Source organism: Channa argus, chromosome 3, assembly GCF_033026475.1.
Source record: "Channa argus isolate prfri chromosome 3, Channa argus male v1.0, whole genome shotgun sequence".
In the NCBI taxonomy this organism is placed as follows: domain Eukaryota; kingdom Metazoa; phylum Chordata; class Actinopteri; order Anabantiformes; family Channidae; genus Channa; species Channa argus.
Genome location: NC_090199.1, coordinates 29,071,137 through 29,093,837, shown reverse-complemented (window position 1 = coordinate 29,093,837; position 22,701 = coordinate 29,071,137). Strand labels below are relative to the sequence as shown.

General features: G+C 38.5%; 1 protein-coding gene across 13 annotated transcripts in view; it reads left to right on the top strand.

The window, feature by feature from the left end:
- Positions 1-22,701, top strand: part of LOC137124082 (teneurin-3) — a 379,316-nt gene that overhangs the window by 246,414 nt on the left and 110,201 nt on the right. For all 13 annotated transcript variants that reach the window (XM_067498733.1, XM_067498732.1, XM_067498734.1 and 10 more), the window contains one exon: positions 14,787-15,054. In XM_067498733.1, the coding sequence (XP_067354834.1) occupies positions 14,787-15,054 (268 nt within the window). The remainder of the gene's footprint in view (positions 1-14,786; positions 15,055-22,701) is intronic.

The window sequence follows — 22,701 nt, the reverse complement described above, 5'->3', positions numbered from 1 at the left end:
TGTGTGTTTGTGTGACAGTGAGCCCATTGTACTGATTACAAAATAAGACACTGATGGAGGTTTGTTTTAAGATGATATTCTATAACCCATTTCTCAGAATGTAAATTCAAAGTTCTGTGTTGTTTTTAACCTGTCCTCATCTACGGTGTTCAGCTCTAATTGCTTTGCTGCTTTCCAGCTTGGCACTGCTTTCAGATGATTCCAATAACCAACAGAAAAAAAAAACTGCACACTACACTTCAGGCTTCCAGCAAGTTCATTGATCAAACTATAATTTAATCAAACATAGACAATGCTGTCTAATATCAGATAGCATTATCTAGCTCCCTTTCTGATTGTTCGACTGGTTAATTGACTCTGTCATCCCTAACCCTATATCACCTAAGCGATTTTCTGTTTGACAAGGCCTGATGAAGCTCTATGATATAGCCTGAAATGTTCCATGATTATTAAACTTGCTGGGAAGCTGAAGTGACATAAATGTCATCACATGTCTGCTGACTGGTTGCAGTGTCAGTGCACCATGTGCAGCTGAGCACTTACTTCAGTGTCTTTGACACTATTCTTGTTATACGTAATGTTTTTTTGTTTTTTTTACTTTTCTATGTTGTTCACTCAAATATAACAAACACATGTTCGCTTTTTTTCCACTATTACTTTTCAGAGTTACTGTCATGTTTTATAAGGTGCATGTGTAGAACATTCATGAATGCAATAAAATGGCACTCTTCATTGAAGACACTCCTTTAGAAGACCCAACTAGTCTACAGCAGTCACAGAAGCCACCAGTAAAACAAGTATCTCATGAAAATAAAGTTCTCTAGGGTGACAACTGAGAAATGAATGTTTAGTTCTCCTTCATCTGTGTGAACTGAGCTGTTGAGCCAGGTTAAAGTGTGAATTTGCACAACACTGGGTGAAAGATGTGGCTGGATCACTTTCCGTGCACACACAGTATTCCAGTATACACTTTGTAAGCAAGCAGTGCTCCAAAGACTCTACAGGTTTTTTCAAGTGCACCCCCAATATCATTTCAAAGCACTAATGCATCATCCCCCCGCGCTGTCCTCACTCTAAAAAATGTTGGTTATCTTAGAGTGAGATTTGTGTAAACTGGGCACAAGGATGCCAGTTTACACAAGTCTGTAGAATAAGCAGAAAGCTTACATTTAGGTTTTACGTTTACTTTATAGGTTACAGTGATAGGTTTTAGTGGTACCCTTCTTCTTCTTGTATGTACCTGAGCCAGAAAAGAACTGTGGCCAGTGTTCAGGGATATTTGTAGATTTTTCAAAATGTATTTGCTGTTGATATTGCTCATAGGATCAATTTCTGAATTACCCCTGTCATTTAGAGTGCATATCAATTTCTAAGTATGTCTATAGAAATCTGTTTTCCTATGTCTGGATAAAGACTCAGTGCTGTGGATAAAATGGGTATCAACAAACCTACCACCTCACACCTAGCTGAAGAGCAATTACAGACTAATTTTAGACAGACAAAATGAGACAAATCTCAATAATGTTTACAATTCACCTGAGCATGTCTTATTATACAAATTATTCCCTAAATGCTCACATTGACAAGGAGACAAGCAAGTGGCGGCTTAATTTCTTGATGTGTTGTTCTTGAAAAGAAAGTCACTGGCCCAATGACTGAAAGTAGAACTGATTGTAATTGTACAAAGGATAAGGTTCTGTTTGTGACAAATGCAATGTAATGTTTCTCTGTCTTGGTGATTTGCCAACAGATTGTCCAGACTAACTGACTACATTTTCAATAACACTGAATAGTTGCCCTAACTGTGTGCAAAATGTTCCTTAAGAGCATTTTGACCTGCCATCCCTACAGTTATGCTACATTTAAATGACTGCAATTCCAGAGCTAAGTCGGATGACTGTTGTGCCCAGCTATCCACTTTGCCATCCATATCTCATTTTGTGTCCATTATTTTGCAATATGTTTCAGCTGATCTAATTTTGAGGGACTGTTGGAAAAGTAAAGAAAGGAACATTATTTAAATGTAAAAAAAGTGTAGGACATATATTTTAAAACATCCTGGTGCTTAAAAGGAGAAAAATGATAATTAAAAATAAACAAATGAAAGAAAGAAAACATATTAACGGCAAAGACCCAGTGGCTTAGCTGATCACAGTCTCCCTAAGAGCGAGGAAATCAAAGAACAGACAGAGGAAGAGAGAGAGAGAGAGAGAGAGAGCACTGAGAGCTGACTGGGCAGGAGAAAATGAATGAGAGAATGAGGGCAAGAGAGACTGTGAGGAAGAGTGGGTGGATGAGGGGTCAGTGCGGGTGCTACAATTAGGAGGCAGAAATGTGGAGGACAAATGCGAGAATCTGAAAAGGCTGCAGCTGCCGATACTAAAGAACTGAGTGGAAGAGAGAATAGCATCGTAGAGGAGGTCAGCTGAAGAGGATGGTGTGAGTGGGAGGGTACTGATGGGAAAAAAAATGGAAGCAGAGAAAGAAAATATAAAATTGCAGCCATACCAAAATTAGTGGAAGAGGAGTCACTCTTCTATTTTGTCTAAATCCGTTTAGGAAGAGAGAAACAATTATACCTTCATCTATCCCATTGTCTTCACTGCCCTCTATTCATTAATGTCTTTTCTTTGTAAACCATCACTTCCCCAATCATTAGGAAGCCCCTTCTCTTTCTTTGTTTCTCACATATCAGGTGCTGTGGTAATGTTGCATCCATCTAATTCAACTAATGTCCAATGTAAAGTCATAACAGGGTTTTATATGTTCTTTAAAAATACCATTAATTGCACATTTTAATACGACTGATCAGTATATTTCTTTATATTGTTTGTTTAAATCAAAGATTTGATATCAGCGCTGATAACAGATATTTTTGTGATGTGTTCTACAGAACGAGGAAGGAATTTGAAAGAATTTGAAAAACCAAAAAAAGAAGAACTGAAAAAAGCCTTGAGTGCTGTTACAAATGTTTTCCAGGAGTTAAAAGCTTACACAAAGTAGAAATTAAATCACAGACCTAGAGTTATAGTTTATATATTATTACATTTATTATTATATTTTATTATCATTGCCATTTTTACTCAGCTACTTATGAGAAGAGCCAGCTGTAGTCACTTAATGAGTAATGATTTTATAGATTATTTACCTGTAAAAAACATTTAAATGTTAAATACATTTAAAATAATAGAATTTCAGATATGTATATCTGTGTATTTCTGGTGCGGTAGCTACTCTTTTTTTTTATACCCACTCGTTTCTGTGAGACTCCTGGTCAATAGACATGACCTCATTCATTCACCTCCTTTGTCCATCACTTTGCAAGAACTGACAAAGAGAAGAGCAGAGACAATGAGACAGACAGATGAAACTAGTTAACACACATGAATTCATTAACCTGATTTTCTCCTCTTTTGTACTGTAAAACACAAAAGATAACATTTAAATATGTAATCCATATTTTTTTCTGACATTTTATTGATATATCACCACCTAATGTAATTCACCACTACTTTTAGTTAGGGCTGCATAACCACACCCAATAATTCATTGCAGTAACACTATCAGCAACCACATTGTCACATACATTTTTTAAAAACACATGTAATTAGTATAAATCAATGTCTGTTGTAAACAAAGTAACGGTTTCTGATCTGTTGCACAGACAGAGAGCATTAACCTCAGTGTGCACACTAGAAACCAGTCACACACTGGTCCCTGGACTGTGTGACTGGTTTGGATGGAGAACTAGATGTTGAATATGACAAAATTTGTAATGAGTTATAATCATGAGCTACACCTTTAAAACCACATTAGTGATTAGTATAGTGTGGAATCCAACATCCATTCAATGAAGATGTACGGTACATTGTTTGAAAGAAGTAGAGGCTCAAAACAGCAGTGAAATGTGAGTGTTTGCTTAAAAGTGATACCAACTAAAGAATATGAAATTATTTTATTTCTAAGATGAAGGTGTGGTAATCGTGCTAAACAATTTACAGAAAAAGAAAAAAAATGTAATGCAAATATGTTGATGGTGAACATAACAATACTATTTATTTTGTCTGACAAAATATCCAGTCTTGCAGTACAATGTCCTATATGTCGGAGTTCAGCCAAAGCTTTTAACTTGTCTCTGCTAGACCTCAGACTTCCTATTTCAAAATCTGAAATGATTTCCCATTTGTAAGATCAAACTGCCCAGGTTAAAGACTAGTGTCTTCTGTACAGACTGGAAATCAGCAAATCTCTGTAGAAAGCGTGATCAGATGTTCTTTTATTGTCTATGTAATGCCATTTCCTTCCTTTCTTTTCATAACCCCTTTTTCTCATCAATTGAAACTTACTCATCAGACCACAAGCTCAAATGTTTTGATCTGGTTAGTAAGTATTTGCAAAGCGGCCACTGAACTCCTTATTGATACACTGATGTTTGGGTGCAAATTGGCAGCAAAGTCTATATACACATCAGAAATTAAGTTAAATAAATATTTTAATTTTATCTCCATCTCCTTCAAATTGAGACTAGGTAGAAAATGCCTCAAAGTATTGCTTGTGTCCAAGGGGATTACTGTTATGTCAGTGTTAAAATGGTGTCAGAGTGACTGTCATTCTTAGCTGGCCTCACTTGTTAACATTTCCATCTGAACTCGTTCCTTTATGTTTTCATTTCACGCTTTTTCTTCCACTACATTTTCTCTTTCACTTTGCCTAAATACCTTCACATGTTTCACTTTCTGTTTGTGAGTGTCCACTTGTCTCCCCCCTCCCGCCTCTCATCCCCTTTCTGTCTACATCTCGTTTTCTTTAAAGGGTTGTGTGTGTTGTCAGATGCAGTGGCCATGAAAACACCAATTTTACAGCACAGGAGTTAGGGAACAGGGGGTACTCCAGCAGACGGGAAGAGAAAGGCTTGCATCATTACACACACACACACACACACACACTTATAGTTTACAAGGTAGGAAACTGGAATATAGTAGCTTCAGCAAACATAATTCCCAGACTCAAACTCTTCCTGGCCACTTGTACCTTGCTTAATTTAAATGTAATGGAATGTGTATTCTAACTGTACATTTCTTGGTACTTAAAAACTGATAATTATAACTTAAATGTACTTGTCTTCAATTTGGCCAATTTACACTTCTGCCTAACTGTACATCATGGGGGAGCATTATACTTTTTACGTCACTTTATGTATTTGACAGCTTTATTTACGAATTTGTTCACAGATTATTATTTTACTTCACTATTATTCTCTAGGACTAAAAATTAAAAATTAAAAATCCCTTTCTGAAACTTAAAGAAAAGGACCACTACCATCCCTTTTATAGTTAAAATCAGGGGCTTATCAGCTGATAAAGGTAAGCATTAACTGCTCTCCATTTCTTTGCCTTTCAATTCAATTCAATTCAACTTTATTTTTATAGCGGCAATTCACAACAAAGTCGTCTCAGGGCACGTTACAGAATAAAGTCAATTATAAAGATGTATAGAGAGAACCCAACAATTCCCCCTGGAGCAAAGCCATAGGCAACAGTGGAGAGGAAAAACTCCCTTTAACTGAAGAAACCTCCAGCAGAGCCAGGCTCAGGGTGGACGGCCATCTGCCTTGACCGGTTGGGGTGAGTGGAAAGGGGAGAGAGAAAAGAACAGAGCAACAAAAAGTAACAACAAAACATCGGGCAGGTTGGTAGGACCAGTAGCTGCACGCTGGAAGACACACTGCCTAAAAGCCGGGGACACCTGCAGAAAGGGACAGAGACAGGGGGACAGAGAAGGACAAAGACAACTACAGGATAAACCACAGTGGTGACAATTGCGGGGTGAGAGGAGAGGAGAGAGGGACAACAGGAGGAAAGGAGCTCAGTGCATCGGGGGGTGGGTCCCCCTGCAGTCTAAGCCTATAGCAGCATAAGTGTAACTAACTTTATTAAAAAGGAAGGTTTTGAGCCTAGACTTAAAAGTAGAGAGGGTGTCTGCTTCCCGAATCTGAACTTTGAGCTGGTTCCACAGGAGGGGAGCTTGATAGCTAAAGGCTCTACCTTCCATTATACCTTTGGAAATTCTGGGAACCACAAAAAGGCCTGCATTCTGAGATCGAAGTGGTCTACTGGGATGATATGGTGCTATGAGATCTTCTATATATGATGGAGCCTGACCGTTCAGAGCTTTATATGTAAGAAGCAGGGTTTTAAATTCTATTCTACATTTAATGGGAAGCCAATGGAGAGAAGCTAGTGAAGGTGAAATCTGATCTCTCTTGCTAGTTCCAGTCAGCACTCTTGCTGCAGCATTTTGGATTAATTGCAGGCTCTTTAGGGAGTAACTGGGGCATCCTGAAAGTAGGGAATTACAGTAGTCCAATCTAGAAGTAACAAATGCATGGACCAGTCTGCATCACTTTGAGACAGGAGGCTCCTAATTTTGGCAATGTTCTGTAGATGGAAGAAGGCTCTTCTAGAGATTTGTTTTATATGTGAGGTAAAGGACAAATCCTGGTCAAAAATAACTCCAAGGTTCCTTGCAGTAGTACTGGAGGCCAGACTTATGCCATCTAGAGTAACAATATGGTTGGACATCATATTTCTGAGATTTTTGGGCCCAAATACTATGACTTCAGTTTTGTCTGAGTTTAGAAGTAAAACATTGTGGGACATCCAGGCCTTTATGTCTTGCAGTCTTGAAGCTTTATTAACTGATTATTTTCATTTGGTTCCATAGATAAATATAACTGGGTATCATCAGCATAACAGTGGAAATTTATGGAGTGTTTTCTAATAATGTTGCCTAAAGGAGACATATATAAAGTAACAAGTATTGGTCCTAACACAGAGCTTTGTTGAACTCCATAGCTAACCTTTGTGTGCGTGGAGGATTCATCATTAACATGAACAAATTGAAATCTATCAGACAGATAAGATTTAAACCAACCTAGTGCAGTTCCTTTAGTCCCTATTTTATGTTCCAGTCTCTGTAATTAAATGTTATGATCAATGGTATCAAATGCAGCACTAAGATCTAACAGAACAAGTATAGAGATGAGTCCAGTATCTGAGGCCATGAGAAGATCGTTGGTGACTTTGACCAGTGCTGTTTCTGTACTATGATGAACTCTAAATCCTGACTGAAAGTCTTTATACAAATTATTCCTATAAAGGTGGTCAGATAATTGTTTTGCAACTACGTTTTCAAGTATTTTAGAAATAAATGCCTTTACTGCTTCGTAGCAAGAAGCACAACAGCAAAGCAAAATGGAGCCCACCTTACATTCTTAATTACAACTTAATTATGTTTTGCCTTGATTACCATAATCAGTATTGTTTAAAATGCATTCTTTTCTTGTGGAGTACCTATTGTATTTCCGGTAAAATGTACTTAGTAAATGTTTTGAAGTGGTAGTCAAAGTGGAGGATTTATTTTAGGGCAATACTTACAGTTTCACTCTATTTTTGAGTTTGTGTAATTCTACCTCCTCTGCACACAGTGTATCACATTTTGCTGCACATGTAGCCACAAACGGCTCAGAGTAGAGATGCTGACCCTTGTCTGTCATGACAATATTAAGACCACAATAAGTAATGTTGTACCTGATTAGTGAATATACATGGTGTATGTTACTGGACAGAGAACACGCTCAAATGCTCCATGTTGGAGAACTCAAGAAAAACTAAATCTACTGTAGTTGGGAATAAAACGCTTCTAAATATTCAACTGGGTATAACAACAAGTTATTTTAGCGTTAACAGAGTCTATAGTTTTCGGATTTATTTTATTTTACTGTTTATCACTCAACAAACTATGTAACCATTAAATTTTATTTATTAATTTCTACAACAAAACCAAATACCACGTACCAGCCATTAGCTGTTTGTCTTTCTTCTATGACAGCAGTCTTTCTGTGTCCTTTCTTTGAAACAGATTGGAAGGGGATTTGTTTCTTAATTGAAATTAATACTTTAGCCATGTGTCTTATTAAACCAGTCTTCCTTAACTTTTATTTCTGTTTATTGCCTCTCTTTCCCTGTTTGCTAGTTCTAGCATGCTCATGTCAGTTTTTTTTTATTCATCTTTAGATGACTTTAGATCTTCACACACCTCTTGAAATAAGTGAAGATCAGACCTGAATAAAACTGTTTTAAGCTTTGTAACATTACTTAATGATAATACATCCCATATATAAGAGACTGTTCCAGACTTAAGGCAAAAGTGAATAGAAAGTAACAAACATTTTTTCTTGTGCAACTGTAGAAAAGCAAAAGTTCGCTCACTTGTGTTATGACTTTAACAACCTACAGTCAAATCTACTAATGCACTCACACTGTCACTTAAATTCACTGGCAGCTGTTTTTCTCCATAAAGCGTGACATTCAAATACTGTGGAAGTCAAGGCATTCAGGACAGCAAACAAAGCCTCTGACACAGTGCCTTGTCTGCTGTATACCTTGCATTGGATTTTACCCACAGCCACATGTCTAAGTGTTGGTTCTTAGGTAGACAGACTGTGTGGACTACTGAGAGCACAGCTGCAGTTTTGATTCTGTAGAGCTTTGGAATGTGGATTATAGGGTGGGGTGAATAACACATCCACTTTCCACCAGTTACATCATTGGTCCAAAGATTGAGCAAAGCAAAATAATGTATCACAACAGTAGCCCTTCAAATGGAAGAACACTTCTCTATACATACTGTACAGAACCAGGTTGTCATTGTGACCTACTGTATTAAACCTAGTCAACATACAGCAGGCTCAGATGCACAAATCTAAAAGGGGCAAAAGTAAAATTTCATACAGTATTTGATGCAGTCAGCAGTTGTAAAAGCACAGTTAAGTTAGACTGGTTTATCACAGAAGCCATAGTAAAATGAAACTTCGAAAAATCACATTCTTTGAAATAACATTTTTACAGAGATTTTGCAGTCAGTGATTGTATTATTCTATGGGACACAACTGGACACTGTCCAGCTCTCACACTGGTGAAACTGTAAACATAGACCTGGCTGGTTCTGTAAATTTGACATCAGAACTAAAATAACAGCAGCATGTTTAGTATTCATTATCTTTAATGCTATAATGACATGGTTCTGTCCCAACAGAACCATCCCACCTTCAAAGCACATCTTATCTCTGCTATGTTTTTTTTCTATTCACTTCCCTGGTGTGGGTCATTGAGCAGAGAGAGCCACTTTTCACCTACATGCCCCACAAAGGCAGCCTGTGGCTTCAGAATGAGGCCTGCCTTACTCTCTTCTTCTTGTTGGGAGTCCAGAGGTGGAATGAGTTTTCACGCTTCAAGTACCACGAGTCTTAACTCCTCTACTGACCTTTTTCACTACGTCGATGAGTCTTTTACTATTTCTGGGATCTACACTCTGCTCTCTTTTCTTTTTCCTCCTCTAAATCTCTCACATCTGCCCTCTTTGACTCTCATTTTGTCTTCCTTTCTGCCTCTGCCTTTTGCTGTGCCTCGTGAAGTTCATGTTGTTCTCTGTTCTAAACTCTGTTGACCATTGTTGTTGCTTTTGAAACTTTTAATTGATTTCCTTTGCCACGGCCTGTGGTTTTTATACCCTCTATTCTTTCCTCCCTGTCCAATTTTCGATCAGATCAGATAATCCACATCCTGACCCGAGCTTTCTTCACCTTGTTTAATTCCTTTAATTTGACCACTAGCTTTTGTTTCTTCTAAGGATATTTTCATACCATAAACATTTGAACAAACAATACATTACTTTTTTCCCTTTTCACTTAATGTTCTGTTTGCTTAATTTAACTTTTATTGCTGCTAGTATTATGATACAAAATGACATAGAATAAATATATACTTTTTTGAAATTTTGTGTTGTGCTATGCTCCGAAACTATACTGTATAAGATACTGTGCAACAAATGACAATTTTCAAAATAATTCAAATAACGTATTTTGAATTAGAGCCATTTCTCACTACATATAGAATTTAGACAAAAAGAGCAAACCTTTAAAGCAGAGACAAGGGAAAATATAACTTTTAAACTGCTTTATGAGATAGTCACAGAAAAAGATGAGGAGATCATGAAGTAGAGAGCTGAACATTAAGAGAGACTGACAGACGTACAGACATTGTATCACAATGAAGCATGTAATGTCTGACTGTGATAAAGATGTTTTACCTCAGTGACACCTACCTTACCTTACTGGTCCATCACGCTGATGGATAGAGAATGTCTGTGCAGTAAAACCATGTCTAAAAGTTCATGGAGACTAAATATACAGAAATGGTTCCAGGGCAGGGTCATGGCATTTAATGAGTGAAGCCTTCTACCCCATCTTTTGTTTCAGCTTACCTCAAATTTTTAACATCTGGGTTCTCAATGATCTATTGTTTTTCTCAACAAATGCAGAAGCCAAATTTCTTGTTTACATCACAGTTAGGAAATCAGAAATACTCCGGGTAACTGGGCAAGGGGTGGTGCCTGGGGCACTTTGAGTAGAGGGCAGAACATGACGCAAAAACAAAGCTGCAGAAGGGACAGTGACTTTGTTTACATGGACTTAAGTAACCAGGTCACTCAGAGAAGGCAGCTTTCTCAGGTAATATGGGAATAGTAATGGTAAATGTTCTGCACTTATATAGCACTTTTTTAGCCATTGGCACTCAAAGCGCTTTACACTGCTTCTTATTCACCATTTGCACTCACAATCACACACACAGCAATAAGGGAGCTGCTATGCAGCTGGCCAACGCTTACCGGGAGCAACGTTCAGTGTGTTGCTCAAGGACACTTGAACAGAGGAGCCGGGGATTGAACCAAGAACTGCAGGATTGGTGGACGACCACTCTGCCTACTGCACCACAGTTGCCCAAATGGTGTTTGCATGCTCTTAAGCAAACTGGTTACTGTCACAAATCGAGGTTAGAGGGTGACCCAGCTAAAGACTGCGAGGAGGAGTGTGGTAAATTAAGGGCTTTAGTGCAGAGCACCACAGAAATGTATTAACAGAAAATCATTACAAAATGGAGAACGGGAAAATTTAACACAAACTAAACCAATTATATAGATACAAATGTGAACTAAGCAAAGCACACGGGACAAAACTAACTATCACTAGCTGGGAAAGGTCATATGAATAATCATGAGCAAGGCTAACCTATATGAGTGACAGGTAAACTAAGGAGTCAAAACATTATTAGGAACACATAAGGACATTAACGGTCCAGAATAAGAAATACTACAAACCTAATAAACATGACAACAAATGGAGGAATAAAAAAATAAACACAGACCCAGTAGGGAACAGGGAAGAGAAAACTAGAACATATCAATCAAAAAAGCAAGAGTACAAAAGGTAAAGAATATAAGCATGAGTACCGGGGGAAACCAGGAACCAGGAACAGAAATACTATTAGCTAAAAGTGCATGGCTAAAGAGAACAAACAGGATCAGATATTCTCAGAAACAGAAGAAGGTGCACACATACAGGGGCCAAGAAGAGAGAGGTTAACAATAAATCAGGACTGTGCACACTTAGGGACAGAGCCAGGGCTGGAATAAGCAGTACACTAAGGGATAAATCAATAAACCAAAGCTCAGACTAAAGCAGCAGAAAACAGTCCAAAAACAGAGGGCAGAAACAACAGGCAAGTCCAGGCAGAACACGCATGAGAATCTGGAAATAAATGACTCTTCAAGAGGGCTTAAATGAGAGGGGCACAGGTGAAAATAATTTGCTGAGAGAAAATGGACAACAGGAAGTGGGAAGAATGACTATGAAATAAACGTTTGAGTGAGGACGTACAGAAGGAGAAGGGGAAGAGTGAGTGAGCAAACAACAGCTAAAAGAATTATGCAGAACAAGCTGAGTGTGAGCGGGTCAGAGGGCACAGAAAGCCAGAAAATAGAACCAAAATTCCTCCGCCTCAGACTTATTTCAGAAGCCTGGCGCACAGATTTTAACTGTATAATGACGGAAACCGCTTATTTTTGACTTCTCTCTCTCTCTGCGTGCGTTGGTGTCGCAGCAGCATGATAGTGCAGGGGGAGAAAAATAAGACACATGCAGCTGATCCACAACAGTCTGAATGTTACAAATCCACGTCAGTATACCGAATTCAGTAACCTTCCAGCATATGAAGGAGATGACTGTCCACTCACCAGTGATTGTGGCTTTTGTTATGTGGATATCAATAGCAAATGTATTCAGATGTATCCACAATATTAATCCAACAATGGAAAACAGTATGGAGGAGCGACAAAAAGAGAATGTACAGTATTTGCCCTGTTTATTTCAGTCGAAAATTTGCATTTGCGTTTACACCTGCTCCCACCTCAGAGAAAGTATTTTTTTCTCTTTACTACATATTTGTGCTGCTATGCATTTTTTCCGGATCTAGACAGTTTTCTGTGGAAATATAACACATGTTACAGAGCAACTAGAAATAGCAAGAGTGTGGATTGTAAAAGTAAATTCTGTAAATGTGCATGTGTGAACTAATTGTTTGTTGCTGTGTGGGAATTGAGACATAACTTTCTTATTTCAGAGGTACAGATGTTCCTGGGGTCGTAACATTTGCAATATCGTATTGTAATAGTTGATGTATGTTTTATTGATTTATCTACAACATATGCACTTGAGAATATACAGTTAATAAGTTTCTCTTCCACTTGCCAGGCAGATTATTATTTAAGCTCCAATTAGTAATGGTATCCATAACTAAGTTGGTAACTTTGTAGCAAATTATGTACTTACCGTGGAAACTGTGACCAAGGCCCTAAGATCTTGGATACAAATCAGATAAGAGAATATTATTTTGGCAAATGACTATGAATGATTTAGAATGGGGGCATTTGTGAAACACATCTGGTGGTGGTGGTGGTGGCTGTGACTGTGGCGCAGGAGGTAGAGCGGTTGTCCACGAATCCCCACAGTTGTTGGTTCGATCCCTAGCTCCTCTGGTCAACGTGTCCTTGAGCAAGACACCACCTTAGTTGCTCCTGGCCACTTGGCCAGTTGCATAGCAACTCTATCCTTGGTGTGTGAGTTTGTGGGTGATTGTAACTGTGAATGGGTAAATGAGAAGCAGTGTAAACGTCTTTAAGTACTAATAGGTAGAAAAGCAATATGTAAGTGCTGTGTGTGTGTGTGATACATGTGATGTAAAGTCCAACGAACAGAAAAATTAAAAGACAGGCAAGTTTACCAGCCAGTAAAGGTGGCATAGCATTAGCGAAGCACAGCTTCTGTGTTTCTTGGTGGCAGCTATGAAATATTGTCTAGCAGCTCAACTGATGATTGTTGAATTTTGTTGAAAAGCTGCTTGGGGCAGCTGTTTGAGAAGCATTGTGCCCCAGTTGAATATCACTTAGTGCAGCACTGAAGCTGTCCCTTCAGGATGTAGGTGACTTTTCACATCGACATACAAACAGAGTCATAGTTAAACTGTATTGACCATTTTCATTATTTAGCATCCTACTTTATTATTACTGCTTCCTGTGAATATGCCAGTGTGATTTGTGCCCCAACCAACCAATAACAGTGGCATAATAAAACAATGTCATGCTTGGCAGTTAGCAATGTAGTTTATATTCTTCAGTACAAGTTGCTGTCAGCAGCTTAGTGAAGAACCCTGATGGGAAGACCCAAAGGTGAAATACTTAAACACAGCCTTTCATTCTGGAGTTAGTATATTCTCACTGTGCTTGCGTGGGTTTCCTCCCACGTGCAGTCATGGACGTTAGGCTAATTTTTGACTATAAATTGCCTGGAGGTGGGAATTTGTGTGTGAATTATTGTGTGTCTGTGTCCTGCTGACCTGTCCAGGGTGTACCCTGCCTCTAAAACTATGACAGCTGGGATAGGCTGCAGCCCACATGTGACTCTAAACTGGATAAGCAGTTACAGATAATGGATGGATGGGTTTTATGGGTTAAAGTTAAAATTTGATTAATGTGAGTGGCTGTGGATGCCATGTGTCAAAATGTGCAAAAATATTGCTTAGCATCTGTGTACTTAAAATGTATGTAGACATTTGTTCATGATGAACGGTCATGTTTAAATCCTGACTATTCTGTCTGTGTGTGTGGTATGCAATAAAAGTAAATGAAGCCTTGAATGTCTTCATGTTTGGAACAAGACAAAACCTGGCAAAACAGCATATGGAGAAAAAGGGTGAGCACTTCCACAACTGCTGCACATATCCAATCTCCTTTGTCTGCAGTGAGAGCTGTAAAGAATGAATAATAGCAGGAATGGGAAAGGGAGATGTGATGCTCCTCATGCAAATAAAATACCAGAATTGCTATTCATTTCCTTTAGAGCACCTTGATGACAGTAAAGGAGCCTAAAAAAGGTAGATCAATTCCAAACTTATTGGCTACATTTACTTAAAGTAATTCATACATTTTTTCACTTTTGAAAGAGCCACTTAAATACTGTATAACATAATGACGCATTATGAGCAATAAATTACTCAATCTGACACGTACGCATACAATGTACTGTATGTTTTTAAATGCGAGAAAATCTTTGAACCTTTTTTTTCAAGCGTTTTTTTTACAGAATTACTGTTTTCATCTGCAGCCTTAGGGGTGATATGTTTAGAGGGAATTTCTGATTTTGAGGGGGGTCTGATGTGCTGACAATTGTTTTACTACACAAAACTGCAATGTGGGAGGCAGGCTTGCATAGAGTTGACAAAGACAATGTTTTATTGCATAAAACAATATTTATTCCAAAATGTACTTAATGTGGAATTGTAATCGGTGCAATACAATGCCCCTTTCATTTATGCAGTGTCTTCTGTCCACAGAGCAACCATCCAATCATCATGGCTGCACCCTGCCTCCTGTACCACCCCCTCACCGTCAACAGCCCTCAGTAACAGCTCTCAACCAATCCCTGGGCTCCGCACACCAGGCTGGTCAATCTCTAAACTCAGCACGGCAGCTTACCCCTCCTACTGGAAGCCCGGCCCCTGTGGCCGGCCAATCACCAGCCGAGCTGCAGACCACGCCCCCCGAGAGCGTCCCGCTGCAAGACAGCTGGGTACTGGGTAGCAATGTGCCTCTGGAAACAAGGTAATCTGCACTCCACCTTAAAGTCATCCGTGTGACCTTTATGCCATGAACACGGTGTTAGACATGAGTCTTTGTTTAATTAATTCTGTTCACAAAACTCTAGAAAATCACATGAACTTTGCCGTGGCAAAAACTATAAGGCACGTTTAGGGGCAAAAGGCAGCTCAAAGTCTTGGTTATGGTGTGTTTAATCAGCAAGAGGGAAAACCACACACACAGAACAGAACTACACTCATGAGTTGGCCAAATCACATTGACAATCTCAGCAGCTGAATTCACATAAAAAGGAAAAAGGAATTACTCAATGCAAATCAACCTTACAGAACATACATACATGTAATACACAGTGGTTAGGAATCTAATTAGCAAGTCTCTTAGACTAATCATCTTCTATGTGTTCCCTGCTCTGACAGCTTCCTGATGAAGCTCTGATCTAAAGACAGTGCGGACAGAAGGTCTGCAGAGGTCCGAAAGCAGTCTTCACAAACAGGCATTTTGCATTTGTAGGAAAATTTCTCTCACCAAATACAGTAGTTAGAATTGGATCATGCTCATTTAATGGCTCTGTAAAACAATGTAAAAAAACAAAAAAAAAGTTTGATTTAAGAAATAATATTTACGAATAAAATAAAAAGTGGTGTTTGTATTCAACAAAAAACAAATAAACTTAATTCCAAGCTTTAACTATTATTATGCCAGGAAGCCTCCATTTGATAACCTTTATCGTGTAAAGTGACATTAACCAGCTTTAAAGTTTAACCATTTCCATTTGAGTTTACTTTGAGGGTCATTGTCAACATGTTTACAAAAAAACCCACTGAATTTGTGTAATATCAAACAGTCTGAAAAAATCAGCGGTTGAAAGCAAATCCTTTATGCTTCTAAAAGGCACTTTGTGTAATTTAATATTCCATCAGACTTTGGGTGGACATTGGGTGATTTAAAAAATAAAGCAGACTACTCTGCAAATGGCAGTGTACATTCACAATGTAGCTAAGGACGCTACCATTCCTGATTAAAATGACAGAAGTGCCTTTCAGTTATCACCAATGAACATTGGACAATGAACAACTGTTCTCTGTAACCAGTGTCTCTCATCTCTTTTCCACCAACCTAGATTAAGAGTTGTTTCGGAGCTAGTACCTAGTTTTGAAACCGTTTTTTGCATTTCAACAGCCTCAGAACTGGCTCTTGGCCACAAAAACTCTTAGGAATCGAAACATTTTAGGTAATTACAGTGTAATGTAACATTATCGGAGTTTATTATATAAACTCCAGACAATGTCAGGAGTTTCAGCTCTGGACATTTTGTTTATTTATTTTATTTATAAACCTGTTATTGGCTGAATCTCACCAACATCAACTAAAAGCCAATAATAGGGATATTATTGGCTTTTAGTTGATGTTGGTGAGATTTTTTTCTTTATAGGTAAAACATCTCCTTTTGCAGGCATGATGGGCCTTTGGTGTCGTGGTCATAATAATATATGGAGTCACAGACCTTTGTCTGCCAAGTAGGGGTGAGCAAATAATGCAAAAATGTTAAATCCAAAACATGATTAAAAACCAATTTTATGCAATAACACTACGAGTAGCTGTGCAACAATGAACACAAATGTGCCGAAATGGTAGATTCAGTATCATTTTGTAAATTAGCCTCTGAATACTTCAAAACCAAAGTGACCTATAGTCTCTACTGTCCCTGAACTCCTCCAAAGTGTGCAGTATCACAAAGTAGCAGAAGCTAACAGGTGGCTAACACTACAGCTTTAAGATGCATTCAGGTTCTAATTTAGACAAAGTGTTACTTAACTTACTGACTTATTTAATATGAAGCTGGTTCTCAAAGATAAGTAGAGGTCAAGAAAAATGTATTCAGAAGCCTTTACCAGAGATGTCACAAAATATGTGACCCAAATTTGCATAACATGATGACAATATCTAGCACCAAAGAGTAGTCATACATGGAATAGTTAATACCATTTAGGATTTTGGACTGTCTGACTCACTCGTTAAACATTCATTGTCTGGATAGATCTGTGTTTGTACTAAGCTATTTTATATCTACAGATGAATTAATATGAGAATGTAGAAGCCAAGAGTTTGTGAAGAAACATAAAGATATGTAGAACACCAGAAAAAAGGTTGAATCATTTTTATCAAATTGATTTTCTTGTTCTGGTTTAATCGTCCCCTTGTCATTTGCTTTGTCATGTACATTTATTCTGTCCCTATAAACTCACACACAAAAACAACCTGGAACTTAAGCATCTGACTGCTGTTGAATTGCTGAGTTTTAATCCACATATACACTAATCGGCTTCTTTGTTATAGCCTTTTACATTTGACTTTCTTAGACCTTTGGTGTTCTAATTTTGGCCTTCCTTTCAGAGCACAAGGGGACATCCCAATGTCAGCGTGTTCCTTTTTTGGCAGTGATACAGGATTTATTGGATAATTTGAACCTTAATCCCTATTCACTGAACAATTTGTAACTCTCTCTTTATGTTTTTTGTTGAACACAAAAAGCCCCACACACACTGTTCTTTTAAAAATCAAAGTTCTCTCCAGCAGAGTGTAACATCATGCTGGCAACTGTATAAAGCCCCATTGTCCCTTTGGTGTCCACACATACACAATTTATGGATTCAGCTATAACCTTGACCCTCTGCTCACAAACAATTTGTTCCCTCTTCCCTCTTTGAATTGGTCTTTATTTGACCCATTCTTTTGCTGTCCCTTACTCAGACCAACAACTTTAGAATTGTACACTTTATGTCTTTCCATTTTTTTCTTTTTTCTTCCTCCAGTTTTTTTTTCCATTCTTTTCTTTTTTCTTTCTCCAGTTTTTCTGAGGAAATAAGGCAAAAGAGATGTAAGGTCCTAATCAGACAGAACAGGACTAAGTAGTCTGGGCTGGCTTTTTTGAGAGTGAACATTTGCGTGCTGCATTTTCGTTGTAAACCTGATGTTTGACAGCAGATTACTAAACTGTCCATCCTAAAATAGGCCATGAAGCAACCATTATCAAGGCAACCTCCTGGACAAGATGGCCTACTCCCTGTTATCCCCTTACTGACTCATGTACCTAAATGCATTTCTGTATCTGTGTTCAGCGTCAAAGTGAGATCCACCTCTCACTTCAACCATATTTATAGCAGGAACCCACCTGCCTATTTTGCAGATGTTTGGAGAAATTATATTTCTTTATAATAATGTTTATTAATGTTTAGTTAAATATCGATCTTTACAATGGTTTTGAGAAGTACAGAGAGGGTCATAGGGAGTTGCATTGTGTCTTCGTAGATTTAGAGAAAGCGTATGACAGGGTGCCGAGAGAGGAGCTGTGGTATTGTATGAGGACGTCTGGAGTGGAAGAGAAGTATGTTAGAGTTGTGTAGGACATGTATGAGAGCTGTAAGACAGTGGTGAGGTGCTGTAGGTGTGACAGAGGAGTTCAAGGTGGAGGTGGGTCTGCATCAAGGATCAGCTCTGAGCCCCTTCTTGTTTGCTCTGGTGATGGACAGACTGACAGGTGAGGTTAGACAAGAATCTCCATGGACTATGATGTTTGCGGATGACATTGTGATTTGTAGTGAGAGCAAAGATGTTGAGGTTCTCTTTGGGAGGGACGAGGATGGACAGGATCAGGAATGAGGACATCAGAGGGACAGCTCATGTTAGATGTGTTGGAGATAAAGTCAGAGAGGCCAGATTGAGGTGGTTTGGACATGTTCAGAGGAGAAACTGTGAATATATCAGTAGAAGGAGGGTGAGGTTGGAGCTGCCAGGCAGGAGGTCTAGAGGAAGAACAAAGAGGAGATTTATGGATGTAGTGAGAGAGGACATGAAGTTATTTGGTGTGAGAGAAGAGGATGCAGAGGACAGAGTTAGATGGAGACACATAATTCACTGTGGTGACCCCTTAAAGGGAAAAGGAAAAGAAGAAGACTTTACAATGGTTGTCTTGCAACTGTAAAAAAGATACAACAAGGGGCCGAAAAGTGTTCCTAAGCCGTCTGAATTGGGCTTTTCATCAATAAAATTGATCACATACTGTCTGATTAAGCTGTAAAAACTGAACTTCAGAATGAATTAAGGGTCACATGTCACCCTATATGTTGGATGGTGTGTGTGTGTTTTGTGTTGTGTGTATTTACACAAGGCCTCCATAACAAAGATTTCTGAGTTGCACACACACACACACACACACACACACACACACATATATTCTTCAAATGTGGAGATGAAGCAAGTTGCAACACCTTCAGGAGATGGGATAAGAGAAAACTCAGCTCTCAGGGTAAAGCTAAAAAATAAATGCTGTGTGACCTGCAGACGCATGGCAAATCAAACACATCCATCCTCTGCTGGACGTCGCATGCTGCAGTCAGCCCTCCTCTGTCCGGCAGAGGGAGAAACGTCTTCAACTCTGAATGTACAGGTTATTTCTTTCTCAAATATATTACGAAATATCACACTTACTGTAAGTTAAAGCTTTGCCTGTAATCTACTACATTATGTTGTAGTCTATGTCTAAATGGTAAATGTTCTGCACTTATATAGCAGTTTTCTACCTATTGGCACTCAAAGCACTTTACACTGCTTCTTATTCACCCATTCACACTCACAATCACACACACACTCACACACAGATGGGGGAGCTGCTATGCAGCTGGCCAACACTCACCGGGAGCAACTAAGTTGGATTTCAGTGTCTTGTTCAAGGACACTTTACCGTGTGACCAGAGGAGCCGGGGATTGAACAGTGAGATTAGTGGACAACCGCTCTACCTTCCTGCGCCACAGTCGCCTCTACTACGTTTCAAAGTTTACAATCGTGTAAATGTCACTTGATAGCTGGAAGAGAGAATTTGCCTGTTATTGGGAGTTTTCTCTGAGAACAAACCAGCATTAGTAGCTTCAGCAAATTTACCAAAAAAAATGAACGATTATTTATTTATTTATTGCTGATAGCGGTGATTGTAGCAGCCTACTGCCCACCTCTAGAGCGTGCCGCCCGGTCTGTCTCTCCCTGTCCTCCCTCCCTCTCCTGGGCATAACAGGCATGCAGCAGTGATTGGTAGTAAAGCCTCTGAGCTGCTCTGACTGCTCTTTGTTGCAGGACTATTGCTTTAATATGATTAGTTTTTCATGATTGATGAGCTTTTTAGAGGATATTACGAAAGTCTGCAAACTCAACAGAATTCAGTATAGGAATACGGTTCATAAATGCATAAGGATTGTTGGCCAGCCCGTGTTACACTGTGTACTGGTACTGCATATGCAAACAATGAGAAACACTCTGGGGTAGCTACTCAGGGGATAATCCCTAGAACTAAGTCTCTAGAAAGGTTTGAACATTAACCATAGTGGTTTAAGATTAGAAAACAGTTTCCCTTTTCAAATGTCAAACACCTTGTCCTGGCCAATATTTTGTTCAATTTGTTCAAAAAGGACGTATTTCTCTTTTTTTCATGAATACCTATGCTTAAGTACCACGAGTCAGTTCCAGCGTGTTTTCAAGTTTATCCAATTTTATTCTAATATCATGCCCCTGTTCAGTCAGATTTCACAAGCTAAAACAAGTTTAAACTTATGTCAGCCTTTCAAGTGCAAACCAGCAGAAAACTTTTTAAAGGGTAAAGAGCAGAATGTTATTAGCAACCAGGGTTTTGCACTCAACACTTTAGTAAGTGTTTCTCTGTCTTTTATTTGAATATTAGACTCCTCTAAAGAGTTGTAAAACTTTATAAATCCATCTTCTTAATATATCCAAGTACATCATTCTTGTTTAAATTCTCACTTTGACGAAATTTTGGGGTGTGCTCACAACTTCAGAAGCCTGCCTGAGGGTTATCGCTTGGTCCTTAGACTTACGGGTAGAATTAGCTTTAGGCTTTCTCGCAAAGTTCAGGTTCAGTTACTGGTCGCTTCGATTTTATTGAGTGGTTACAGAGCACTGATCTGTATTTATCAAACTAAACCAGGAGAATAACCTCAGAAAACCCCTTACCATTTTTTTAAATGATGTTGTTCTTGATGATGTTAAACTGCCTGAAGAGCAGTCTAAACCAGAATAATGAGGAATTTAGTGAATTATTGACCTAAGAATGTGTTTTTGGGCTCAGCATAGTAGCACACTCCAGAGTAAATTAGATCACCGTGGTAACTAATGGCACTGACTACTTGTGCCATGCTGTGAAGTGCCCATGATCAGAACAGGTGCTGCAGAAATTAAAAAAGGCGAAAAAAGCTTGTATTATAGATGACAGATGAAATCTTCTGTATATACTATACAGTACAGTGTGTAATTTATTACTACAACTAAGAGTAGGTGAAGCACTATAACTCAGGGTGAATAAAGGCCAAAACAACAAAGAAATGAATCTATTCCCAAAAGAAAGTGCTAGCTACACTTCGAAGAAACACACTTACAAAACGACACTAACTGATCCTAACTCCCAAATGTGAAAAACAAGAGAAAACAGTACAAAAAAAATGGCAGTTCACCCCTTCAGCTTCAATATGATTTACAGGTAACATTTACAATAAAGAGACAATAATAAGTAATATTATTACAAAATATACAATAAATACACAAAACTATGGCACAGGGCCCAACAATCCAATAATCTAACTAACAATAATCTTAGCGCTGTCACGGTAGCGCTAAGCACGCAACCTCCGTGCTTCCCTTTATTTAAAAAAGACAAATACTTAAGATATGTAAAACTAGTAGAGGTTTCTCAAACAACATTGAATTGAAAATGTAAGCCTGTAAAATCTTCCAGGGAAATTGTGGCATTGAGGTATTCAAAAGCTGAGATTTCATTTCGTACTGAAAGTTGGATTTATACGTCTCCACAGCTGTTTTATTTACTGAAATAGCTGTAGCTAGAGACACTGAAATGTGTTTAGATAAAGGAGGAAATAAAAGGCTGACAGGACAGTTTAACTGTCCTCAATAAGAGATGGTAATGTCTCTATTGACACAGACACATACACACATTTATATTTACATTAAGTCATTTCGCAGACACGTTTATCCAAAGCAACTTACAAGTAAGGTACAAATCAAGCAAAAATCTAACTGAAAGAGAAAACATTAAAGCAAAGTGCTATGAGAAGAAATGTTTCAGATGCGATAAGAGATGTGATAAGATGCAAGTAGAAGATAGGACAGATAGAAAATGATAAACCCCCTATTTTTACCAGCCTTAGACTGGTTGACATTGAGGAGGTTGTTTTGAGAGTCGATCTATATATATAAGTGCACACCACTTATATAGTGCTTTTCTACCTATTAGTACTCAAAGTACTTTTTACTACTTCTCGTGTACCCATTCACACACCAATGGGGAAGCTGCTATGCAGCCGGCCAACGCTCACTGGGAGCAACTAATTAAGGGTTTAGTGTCTTGCTCAAGGACACTTCGATATGTGACTAGGGGAGCCAGGGACCAAACCAACAACTATGGGATTTGTGGACGACCACTTTACCTCCTGCGCCACAGTCGCCCCTATCTGCAGTTCTTTTTATAAAGCTTATGTATTTTCATTTCTTTTTTTTTATAATAGTTGTAATCAGTCAATATTAAACAACACTAACAATGAGTCATGGTCAGAGTGAGATTTAATTCACAT